Source organism: Perognathus longimembris, chromosome 17 (genome assembly GCF_023159225.1).
Source record: "Perognathus longimembris pacificus isolate PPM17 chromosome 17, ASM2315922v1, whole genome shotgun sequence".
Lineage (NCBI taxonomy): Eukaryota > Metazoa > Chordata > Mammalia > Rodentia > Heteromyidae > Perognathus > Perognathus longimembris.
The window spans coordinates 44,692,355-44,704,874 of NC_063177.1; the positions used below are offsets into that span (position 1 = coordinate 44,692,355).

Genomic DNA, 12,520 nt, shown 5'->3' on the forward strand with positions numbered 1-12,520 from the left:
CCAGGCTGGCCTGGAACCACAGTCCTCTAAATCTTAGTATCTACTCCACCTGAGCAGCTGCGATTACAGATGTGAAGAATCTTGTTTAACAACAACAAAAAAAGAAACCCTGGTTTCAAACAAATACATTTTGGTTCTTCCATTTCAGGCATGGCTCTACCTCACTCCAATGGCTGTGGCCATTCTATCTGGGATTTTTAGTGCTGTCATACCTCTGCAAATTAACAAGGATATTTTCTACCACAGGTCCTGGAAGGCTAGGCAGAAGTCTGCACCAGATCCTGGACAGACAGGCAGAAGACTGTACCAGCTCCTCGACACACCAGAAACAACTGCTCAGTTATGCTACAAGTTCTGTGTTACTTTCACTTTTCTCTCTGCCTGAACATCTTGGGTCCCAAAGACAACAAAGTGTCTCCTTTGTCAAGTTGTGGTCTTTGAGTTCCAGTAGATTAACTACACAGTCGTCCACGGGAAATGACCACCAAACTATCCACACAGTTCCAGCTACATAAGAGAACAGTTTCCTTTTCTCCTCAAAGAGGAGAGCTTCCCATTTATTAGCTTTTCTTTACAATGCTAGTTTTCACAGAAAACAGATTTTACATAAAACAGCAAGAAACAAAGGCTATTTCACAATGTATGTCTAAGCCAATGGCACATGATGTGGTCCAATTTCTGAAATAACTGACAAGCAGGCTGTTTTCCTTTCTGACAGTTCCTATTTTCTAATGCAGGCTTCTCTCCACAGTGGCATGAGGAACAAAGAAAAGCCGAGAGCAGCAGAACACTGACAATGCATTAAAGAAGCTTTGCCGCCGAGATCTGGACTCCAGGGCTGCTCGGAAGAACTCATTTTCAACGACTGTCATAAACATTTAGAGGTGGAAGAGTAAATGTGCAGACATTTCCTAATATTGCCATTTGGCTGCAGGGAGAATATGAGGAGAATATTCATCTCTCTGCTCCCACTACACACCTGCATTTAGAAGGCATAACTTCCCAGAGATGGCTTCCAAAGAAAACATTCGGGAAGTTCAATGGTCCAAGGCTGTCTGAGTAGCTCATGAGATGTATTTTATTAAAAACTGACTTCTAGGGGCTGGGAATATGGCCTAGTGGTAGAGTGTTTGCCTCATATACATGAAGCCCTGGGTTCCATTCCTCAGTACCACATACATGGAAAAAGCCAGAAGTGGCGCTGTGGCTCAAGTGGCAGAAGGCTAGCCTTGAGCAAAAGAAGCTCAGGGACAGTGCCAGGCCCTGAGCTCAAGCCCCAGGAATGGCAAAACAAAACAAAAGCCTGACCAAAGTGGTATGGATTTATTCAAGTTTATGGTGTAACATTTCCTATTATAAATGGCTAAGGATGGTGCCAGCCCAGTTGTTTTGCCACAGAGTGAGCTCAGTGCCTCTGCTCCTGAGTTTGGCTGCCCATGTGGGCTGCTGCTACAACGGTGTCAGTGTGATCCAGGACAGGATACAACAGAAGACCTTTCTGTGATCTTTGCCGTGACTGTAAGAACATGTAAGCACCTTAGAAAACACTCCTTATCTCACTACCCTAGTAGAATTATCATTTTCTGTATTTGTATGCCCGTTTGGGGGCTTGAAGTCAGAGACTAGATGCTGTCCCTTAGCTTTTTCACTCAAAGCTGGTGCTCTACCACTTAAGCTGCACCTCCACTTCCCCCTTTTGGTGGTTAACTAAAGATAAAGAGGCTTATGGACTTTCCTGCCCAGCTGGCAGCAAATCTGGCCAGCTACTCCTCCTCTTCCTCTAGCCAGTCAACTGTCACCACTGCTATTGCCACCTGACCTCAGCCCAACCTCATGGCACCAGGCCCTTCTCATCCACTGCTTTCCTCCTACAGCTAGTCATCAAAGAGCCACTAATCTTTTCAGACTTAGACCAATGTTACTTCCTGCCAAACCCTCTCAGAGCCTCTCATCACCCTAGGAACTGACCTGACAGGATCCTGCTGATTCTGCAGCCTCCCTCTCTTGCCCTTAGTCATTGTCCGGCCACCCCAACCTCACTGCAGTTCCTCATGTGTTTCAATCACAGTCCTCTGTGAGGCCTTAACTTCTGCCTGAGTCCTTACTGAGAATCTCCTCTTTCACAGTGCCATGGGTCAGGTCGCTGCCTTGTGACCCTCAGGCCTCTGTCCAAAGGTCATGTTCTCCACCACAACCCATCTAAAACAGTGGATGTGTCTCTTTCCCACCTCCTTTTGCCAGCTTTGGTTCTCATGAACCAATAGATGATCACTTCTTGTCCTTCTGAATAGAGCATGAGCTCTTTTGAGAGCACAAAGGTCCTTTTCCCTCTCATTCAACACTGTGTTCCCAGGGCCTAGAGCATGGAGTGCCTGGCACATGGGTGTTCAATCCCTCATACATGATGAAATGAGCTCAAGAAGAGCCAAAAGGCCTGGTCATGGGCAGCTTTTACCTTTTTCCCAGCTGTGGGGCTGCTCTCTGCACTCTGCACAGGACTTCTGTGGGGGCTTTGGCTTTCCGGGGGCACACACCTGCCCATATACACGCTGTAGTCTAGAAGCATCTTCTGCCTCACACTGCCCACCAATTCCTTCTGCTTTGGCTGGGACATGATCTCCTCCACACTGCCTTTGCTGCTGCTTCGGCTGTGGGTCAGGTGCCCGGAGGGGCTGCTGTGCCTGCTGTGGGTAGGCAAAAGCCCTGGAGCAAGGAAGTGAGAGCTATTAGTAGAAATGACAAAAATGGCCTCGAGCCAGGAGAACCCTGGGTTAAGTAGAAAAGCTGCTAAAATGCTTAAAATAATATTTACAGGGCTATTTTCCACGGAAAAATATACCTTTCTCTCATGACAACCAATGTTTAGTACAGGTTTTCTTCTTCTGCAAGACAATTGAGAGAAATGGGAGCAATGAAGCACATCTGGCAGGTACTTATTTATTTGCTCCTGGTGATCTTTTAAGAAAAGGTCAAAATAGCACTGCCACAGCCCAAAGTCAGGATGGATGGTGCATGCTATCAGGGTGAAATGGAAAGTGAACAGAGAGCAAACCAACTCCTCTTCCACGGCTCAGAGAACCAAAGAGAACGTCTTTCCATTAGGAGCTTGAGAGTAGAAGCCCCTGAAGTATCCCCTAGACTCACCTAACTTTCCACAGCCTCCCACAGCTGGGAATCAAATTTAGGGCCTTGCACATGTTAAGAGCATGTTCTACCACCCCTAGTCCTCCCTCAAACATTACAATATGTACAAAGCAGACGTAATTCCGGGGAGCCACCAAAAGCTAACCACATGTATCTGCAAATGGACCCATCACTGGTGAAATGACTTGGCATAGAGGGTTATAGTGATCAATCTAAGGGTATGTAAATCATGAGAACATACCTCAAATAGCAGAGAATAACCGATTCAGGGTGAGCTTCCTTCCTTCCTTCCTGCCTGCCTGTCTTTCCCAATCTCCCTACAGGCCCTTTAAAAATGTATGTGCACTTAGCACAATGCCATTACCTGCTTTGCTTCCAGAGACACCAGGTAGCTTCTTGAGGTCTGACTTCAGCTTTGATGCCAGAATAAATCTCCTAAACCACTCCTCTTTTTCTCGGCCAGTTCTCCCAAACAGATACAGTATCTGATCTCGCTGGCTGGATCTTGTTCCCTCTTGAGGGTGGGATGGCTTTTTAGGGTCCTCGCTTCCTAGCTCTCTTTCAGCTGGTAGCTTCTCTTCAGTAGTCTCTTTATCAGCCTGAGCCTTAGACATAAAGTCATCTTGCCGACCAAGTTCAATACAAATGGGGTACTTTTTATTCCAGATTCGCTTGCGAGCCAAACTTTTAGGTACAAGATAAATCTACAGAGAAAGGAAATGATGATTCATATATCAAAGAGATAGATGCTACATTGTGCATTAATATTATGCATAGCACCAACACAAGTATTCTAGAACTTCTGATTAAAATGATGAAAGTGAAATAATTTTTACCACCTATCTATATAACATGACCACAGAAACTGGAATCAATCTTTATGGATGATTCATTCTTCGAAATCATGCCAGAATGCAGATATTTAAGAATCATCCAACGGGTACAAATAGTTATGACTTTGGGGCAGTAGTAGCATAATTATAATGCCTATCTGATTATAACCTGCTAAGTCTGGATACACCAAACCTAAGCTAGGAAATTATCAATTATCAATCCAGGAAGAAATTATCAATCCAGATGTGAAGCTCAGGTCAATGCTGAGTGTCAAGTAAAAAATGTATATAGGGGCTGGGGATATAGCCTAGTGGCAAGAGTGCCTGCCTCGGATACACGAGGCCCTAGGTTCAATTCCCCAGCACCACATATACAGAAAACGGCCAGAAGCGGCGCTGTGGCTCAAGTGGCAGAGTGCTAGCCTTGAGCGGGAAGAAGCCAGGGACAGTGCTCAGGCCCTGAGTCCAAGGCCCAGGACTGGCCAAAAAAAAAAAAAATGTATATAAAAACTCCACACTTCGATCATTTGGAGAAACTTAAGGATAATTCAAGTGAAATGATCAGAACTGAAATCTATAGCTTTGTGGAGTATCAAATAATTTACATTTTTCACAAAAATAGGATCTATATTGCTTTACCAAAATGTAGTTGTCTTGCATATGCATAATTCCTACACTTAAAAAGCAGACTTTGGGCTGGGGATATAGCCTAGTGGCAAGAGTGCCTGCCTTGGATACACGAGGCCCTAGGTTCGATTCCCCAGCACCACATATACAGAAAACGGCCAGAAGCGGCGCTGTGGCTCAAGTGGCAGAGTGCTAGCCTTGAGCAAAAAAGAAGCCAGGGACGGTGCTCGGGCCCTGAGTCCAAGGCCCAGGACTGGCCAAAAAAAAAAAAAAAAAAAAAGCAGACTTTACTAGTTAGTACTCTGGGAATGCCACATAGGACTATTTAAAATCAGAATTATGAGTGTAGGACGCCCAATTCTTGAGGTGTAGCCAGAGGGCCTGCGGCATCGTAAGGCTGAAGAGCCCCTCCCACAGTTGCTGAGCTAGAACCTGCATGTTGCAAGAGGCTCAGATGATTCAACTGTACACTGAGGTCTGAGAGGTACCTTCCTAATTCATACTGACTCTTAAATAACCACAACAAAACATTTGGGGGGGGGGGGTGCAATAAAGTAACAAGATTCCAAATGCTTTTCATTTATTTAAGCTGTCTGCTTCTGAAATTACTCATTCTCACCTTGCTGTCAGAGAGGTCGTAGATTTTCTGGCTGATGTAGGTGACCTCTGGCTTTGTTTCATTGTAGCTCGCCCTCCTGGATATGTTTTTATTGGGCTTGGAAAGTCTTAAAGTTCCACCCTCGAGTCTCACAAAGACTGAATGAGTCAAAGTCGCATGATAAGTTTCTGGATCATAATTGTTAATCTCATTCATCCATCCCTGATGGAGAAAAAAAAAATCATTAGTAAAACCAGAGTATGCACACCCATGATTCAGTGTGAAAACAGAGCTCAGGCACCAAACTTAACTGTGGTACAGATGCCAGCTTTCTGAAGGCTAGAAGCTGCTGAGGCTGTGTTCAGTTGGCAAGACCAATGCCAAAGAACAACCTGGTATGGTTTTGATAACCTAAAGTCTGGATTAAGGACAGGTAGCAATGTCTATTACCCCGAATATGTTGTTCTTCCTTGTTTTAAAGCTGACAGGCAAATCAAGAAACTATTTGATCATAAACTATTTGATGTGGCTGAGCAAGTCTCTCTGCCTGACTTTGTATGGGCATGAATTAATCCAATCTAGTCTGCTTTTTGATGTTGTTAGTTTACATTCTTGTTTGTTTTGTTTTTGAGACAAGGTCTGTGTGCTGCCCAGTCTGGCCTCAAACTCAGGATCCTACTGTCTCAGCCTCCTGAGTGCTTGGATTACATAGCTGTGCTCTCAGCCAAGTGCTTTTTTTAAAAATCAGTTTTTAAAAAAAATTATTAGTTATACAAAGAGATCATCATTCCATAAGTTAAGAATGTTTCTTGGTGTTACCCCTTCCTTTATACTCCCCCAGTTTACCCCTCTCGTCCCTACCCTTGAGTTATGTACTTTCTACAGAATGTACATTGAAAGCCCCGCTTTCTTAAATAGATGAACGAATACTCTTCTCACCTCACTTGCAAACAATCTCTTGACATTTCACAGACCATTATTACCTGATGCTACCGTTCTAAGGCTCAGAGAAAATCTACAGCTCTATTCCAATGTCACTATCTCATGGATCTCATGGAAATCATGGAAAGTAGATGAATGAAAACTGGCCCTAGACGAGTAGATACAATCAACATGTCAGAGTTCAAAAAAAAGAAAGTAACTAAATGATTAAAATTGTGTTCCAAGGGGCTGGGGATATGGCCTAGTGGCAAGAGTGCTTACCTTGTATACATGAGGCCCTGGGTTCAATTCCCCAGCACCACATATACAGAAAATGGCCAGAAGTGGCGCTGTGGCTCAAGTGGCAGAGTGCTAGCCTTGAGCAAAAAAAAAAAAAAAAGAAGCCAGGGACAGTGCTCAGGCCCTGAGTCCAAGCCCCAGGACTGGCACAAAAAAAAATAAAAAAAAATAGAATCACTTTTGGGGCTGGGGATATGGCCTAGTGGCAAGAGTGCTTGCCTCCTATACATGAGGTCCTGGGTTCAATTCCCCAGCACCACATATACAGAAAATGGCCAGAAGTGGCGCTGTGGTTCAAGTGGCAGAGTGCTAGCCTTGAGCAAAAAGAAGCGAGGGACAGTGCTCAGGTCCTGAGTCCAAGCCCCAGGACTGGCAAAAAAAAAAAAATTGTGTTCCAAGTCTCCTTTCCCTCCTAAAGTCAACATAAATGTATTGATAGTTGATTTTAAAAAAGCAAATATTGACCTGTACAGACAAAATACAAATGCCCAACATGCCATACAACTGTGCTAAAGCTTGTCTCATAACTATAATCAACACTTATCATTTAACACTCTGCCTGACAGAGTACTTTTTCCAGATGAAATGGGTGCCCTAAAAGCTACCTAGGAACTGTAACTCATTTGGAAAGTGTTTAAACCATACACTGTTGACTTAGAAGCTTCTGATTCCAAGAAGGAGAGGAAAAAAGGGGGAAGGAAAGGGGGAAAGAAGGGGAGATAAGAGGAGAGGAGATGACAAGGGAGGGAAGGGAAAAGGGAAAAGGAAAAAAACAAAGGAGAAGTTTTTTTGGTTTTTTTTTTTTGGCCAGTCCTGGGCTTCGACTCAGGGCCTGAGCACCATCCCTGGCTTCTTCCTGCTCAAGGCTAGCACTCTGCCACTTGAGCCACAGCGCCCCGTCTGGCCGTTTTCCATATATGTGGTGCTGGGGAATCGAACCGAGAGCTTCATGTGTAGGAGGCAAGCACTCTTGCCACTAAGCCATATTCCCAGCCCCCAAAGGAGAAGTTTTAACCATACATTTATTTAATCCTGTATATCAAAAACATTTCAACATGTAATCAATGTTAATGACATAATATTTTGCATTCTTTGTTTCATTCTACATCTTTGGTTATACTTGGAACACAACTCAGTTCCAACTAGGTACCCATGCTAAGAATATAGCTTAGCAGTAGAATGCTTGCCTAGCATGCACAGCCTCTAGGTTTTATCCCCAGCACACTTCAAGTGCTCATATAAGACAGCCCGCCCAGGACAAGTTCAAGCTTTTAGCACTTAAGACACTTGGCCCAAACAGAAGCGACAAAATCCTCCTTTCCTATTTATTCTCCTGACACTTTTCAGTATACAGTCTTTTTTTTTTTTTTTTTTTTTGGCCAGTCCTGGGCCTTGGACTCAGGGCCTGAGCACTGTCCCTGGCTTCTTCCCGCTCAAGGCTAGCACTCTGCCACTTGAGCCACAGCGCCGCTTCTGGCCGTCTTCTGTATATGTGGTGCTGGGGAATCGAACCTAGGGCCTCGTGTATCCGAGGCAGGCACTCTTGCCACTAGGCTATATCCCCAGCCCTCAGTATACAGTCTTAATTACAGGAGGTATCTCACTCAGGGCCTAGGTGCTGTCCCTGAGCTTTTGTGCTCAGGCCAGTGCTCTATCACTTGAGCCACAGCTCCACTTTCAGCTTTTTTGGTGCTCAATTGGAGATAGGATTCTCAAGGACTTTTGTGCCCAGGCTGGCTTCCAACTACAATCCTCAAATGTTAGCCTCTTGAGTAGCTAGGATTACAGGTGTGAGCCACCAGTGCCTGGCTTAGTGGTGGCAGTTTTTACACTGTGCTTTACTGGGTAATCTGCACAATGAAATGAAAAAATATAATCCAATCTCCAGGCAATAGGCCCTGTTATAGAGATTCAAATCCCTTTAGAAAAATAACTTGGAATATTGAAAACTCAGGACTAAGAATTTTTAAAACCTAGGAAAAGGACTAAAGTTGTGTTTGTTTTTTTGTTTGTTTGTTTTTTTTGGCCAGTCCTGGGGCTTGGACTCAGGGCCTGAGCATTGTCCCTGGCTTCTTTTTGCTCAAGGCTAGCACTCTGCCACTTGAGCCACAGCGCCACTTCTGGCCATTTTCTGTATATGTGGTGCTGGGGAATTGAACCCAGGGCCTCATGGATACTAGGCAAGCACTCTTGCCACTAGGCCATATCCCCAGCCCCTGTTTGTTTTTTTTTTAAACAACTTGTAGTTCTAGAGGAAACTTTCTCATTTATGGAGAAACCAATGTCAAATTTTCAGATTCAGGAAATAAAACAAGACACTCAGGTTCATGAGCTGGTACAAGCACTTCCTCAGCTCATCTGTTTGCAGGAGAGACGTTAACTCCTGTGAAGAGCCAGCCTTCTCTTCTGCCCTAACAAACAAGCTGCTTAACTACAAATTCTTGAATCTGGATTACAGGGACAACTTTTTCCAGTACGTCAAGGAGCCTGGTTCTTTTGGCCCAGCAGCCTGAGGCTGGTGCCTCCAGAGCCCCTCTCCAGCCATGTCCTAGACCAACAAGCACCTACCCTTCTCTGCTAACAGTTCACCCTCTACCACTTACCAAATTCCAGGAATTCCAGAACAACCTGACTCAGCAGAACATAAGGGGGACTTGAGGGGGAGAAGTGTTCCAGGTTCTACCTGCATAGTTTAGAAACACAAACCCCTACTGCCACACTACAGTGGCAGAGGTGAGAGGCTAGGAAAGAATCCAGGCAACACCGCCTTCTTCCCACTGCCATCTTCGGGTCCCCAGCTGCTGTGGCATCCTGGTGCAGGCCCTTTCATCTTCAGATTTCATCCTTCCTGAACTACCACTTATCTGTGGTTGTGCAGCCAAGAAACAAATCACCACCACCCACGGATCAAGACCTAAATGGCACATCTATTGTGAGCAATCATTTGTTAGCTTAAGTGAGACCTTACCCTGCTCAGATCTGATTACATGAAAGAAACACTGCTGGTCCAAACACAGGATCCGGATCAACCACACGCCTTCACACACCTGCTAAACCTCTGAGGGGTCTGGTTTCCAATTGTGTCTTCCCCATTCAGTTGTTGATACTTAGCCCTTAGATACTCACCCCCATTTTCTCATCTGTGGAAGGGTCCAGAATGGCTTACTGCCCAGCATCCTGACTCTCTTGGCCCCATGTCACATTTCCCTCTTTTTTCTTTTGGTGGTACTAGGGTTTGAACTCAGGGTCTTGTACTTGCTAGACAGGCACTCTATTACTTGAGCCCTATCTCCAACCCTTTATGTATTAGTTATTTTTCATTGTGCTTTGCCCAGAGTGACTTTGAACCACTATTCCCCCTACTAACAGCCCCCTCCTAACTGGGACCAGGCATGCACCATCATGCCTAGCTTGCTGATTTAGATGGGAATCTTGCCAACATTTTGCTGGCCTCCTGATCTCTGCCTCCCTTCATGGCTGGGATTACAGGTGTGAGGCACTATGCCTGGCCTCCCACTTCACATTCTTTAAAAGTCACTATGATTTTTCTCCAGTACTTTTTTTTTTTTTTTTTTGGAGTGTGGGTGTTGTTTTGGGGAGGTATATGTGAGTGCAGGCTGGCCTTGAACTCAATTCTGCCTCTTTCTCCCAAGTGCTAGGATTATTAGCCACTATAGCCCCAAGCTTAACCTACGTTTTAAGATGTAGTTTACACAATAAAAATGAACAAATTGCTGGGTGCAAGTGGCTTACACCAGGGGAGGAAAATCTGTGAGACTCTATTCTCAATTAACTACCAAAAGCTGGAAGTAGACCTGTGACTCAAGTGGTATAGCACAAAAAAAAGTAGTTAAGCACAAATGCTCAGGGTCAGCACTCAGACCCTGAGTTTAAGCACAGGACTGGCTATATAAATAAGTAAATCAGCTAGATGCTGGTGGCTCATGCCTATAGCCCTAGCTACTCAGGAGGCCGAGATCTAAGGATTGCAGTTTGAAGCCAGCCCAGGTAGAAAAGTCCATGAGATTTTTACCTCCAATAACTACTATAAAACAGTTGGAAGTAGAGGTGTGGTTTAAGTGGTAGAGTGCCAGCTTGGAGTGAACGTGGAAAAGCCAAGTGGAAGTATAAGGCCCTGAGTTCAAGCCCCAGTGCTAGCACATACATACACATAAAGAACAAATGTTAATCGCATGTGGTTTAAAATATTAACATTAATATTCATCACAGTAGCTGATAAAACTGATATTATGCTCCTGGTACCTCAGGCTCGTTATCTCCTTTGCTTCTGCCAATTCCCTACAACTTCACAGGCAAGGAGAGGGGTGACAAGAGGGTACGTGAGTTGCCTCTCAAGGTCCTGAGAAGGCACATCTGGGACTTGACTACCTGACTCCAAGTGTGGGTCCCTATATGGGTCCAATGGCACAAGCTACACACTCTACTCGCAGTCTGGCTAGGACCTCATCACCCCTCTGGTCCTGGCAAAAATGACACTTATTGCAGGAAGTGGCCCTTCACTGTCCTTTTCCTATCACTGTGCTTGTTAACTGCCTGGTTTACAAACTCCACAGTGCACTGTTAATCCCAGTAGTAATGTTTGTTGATTGACCCCACACTCATGAAATGCAATTCAGAAGGTATTTGTGAGGATTGAAGTCCTTGGAAATCAATCACCAGGAAACAGGACAGTCCCCCCACCCCCCATTCCCAGCCTACAAGTACAGTGCTGGCTGCATACCTGGAGACACACCAGGAACAGCCTGAGTTACTTCGAAGAGGACTTGATTAGCGTCCCCAGAGAGAAAACTCAATGCAGAACTGTACAGAAACACAGAGTAAGAAAATCTGAAAAGCAAAAGCTTCTCAGGACAGAACCTGAATCGATTCCTTCTTATCCAGGAGAGACATATGGCCAAAGCCCAGTGTCCTGCCTCCTATGCCAGGTCATTAGAGCATTAGGAAACCCTGAGAGAAAGACAGGCTCCCACCTGACCAGCACCATACAGGCAACCACAGGGTTTACTAGCCTTGGGCCAGTAGCTCAGGCCAGGCCTGACTCACCTCCAGACTCACCAATTCTACCCCTAACGTACCCTTGGGCACCCAAACCTAGGTGCTTTGGGGGCGAGGGGGGGAGGAAAGGAAAGCAAAGCAAAGACTACAAAACGATTCCTCAGGGGCTGGGAATATGGCCTAGTGGCAAGAGTGCTTGCCTCGTATACATGAGGCCCTGGGTTCGATTCCTCAGCACCACATATACAGAAAATGGCCATACAGAAAATGGCCAGAAGTGGCGCTGTGGCTCAAGTGGCAGAGTGCTAGCCTTGAGCAAAAAGAAGCCAGGGACAGTGCTCAGGCCCTGAGTTCACGGCCTAGGACTGGCCAAAAAACAAAACAAAACAAAACGATTCCCCAGTGCAAACCTAATCACCTTTCCATACTATTAAGCAGCAATTTTCTTCTGAGACCAGATCAGCTCCCTGGAAATAGCTGCACATGGAATTTCTAGACACCAGCAGTCAAATATGCAATAAGCTAGAGAGTACCCATCCAAGGCCTCTGTTCTGTTCTCTCCATGCAACCCCCACTGTGTACTGCTCACCTGCTATAAATTTCTTAATCCTAAATTTCTTGCCAAGTGAGGTACTTGTGCAACTTTATTTTGTTAGGAGACACGGAAGGGAGTAGAGAGCTAGCCCCTCATTCTACTGCAAGAGCTCAGCTGGAAAGGCTGAGATGCCCTCAGCCCACACCACTACTAACTCAGACAAGCCTCATTCTTTCTCAAGCTGGATCTGTTAAAATGGAGACAGTGCACGTTGCTGGGGACAATGACCCAGTCATCAGGCCACAGCTGTCTGGCCCACAGGCTGGTCCTGTGATGGTGTTTGCAAAGGTCAGGGGTTTCTCTTCAACTCTGCTGGATTTAGAAGCCGTGTTTGTCTGCAAGTATATAACCACCATCTATAAAGGGGTCGGTCCATTTAATACTTGGAAAGATTAAAAGCCATAATTAACCTTCTGCAAAATAATAAGGTCGAGAAGGACTGCTACTGTGCTTCCTTTCAGCTACAATGCCAATAAAAAGTTCAAG

General features: G+C 45.2%; 1 protein-coding gene across 3 annotated transcripts in view; it reads right to left on the minus strand.

Moving 5' to 3' along the window:
• Positions 1 to 12,520, minus strand: part of Tex2 (testis expressed 2) — an 87,503-nt gene that overhangs the window by 28,352 nt on the left and 46,631 nt on the right. For all 3 annotated transcript variants that reach the window (XR_007213814.1, XM_048366740.1, XM_048366741.1), the window contains exons 3-5: positions 5,224 to 5,424; positions 3,509 to 3,848; positions 2,456 to 2,703 (exon numbers count right to left, since the gene is read on the minus strand). Coding sequence is in view for 2 of the 3 variants with exons in the window: in XM_048366740.1 (XP_048222697.1) it covers positions 2,456 to 2,703; positions 3,509 to 3,848; positions 5,224 to 5,424 (789 nt within the window). In the remaining variant the exon portion in view is untranslated. The remainder of the gene's footprint in view (positions 1 to 2,455; positions 2,704 to 3,508; positions 3,849 to 5,223; positions 5,425 to 12,520) is intronic.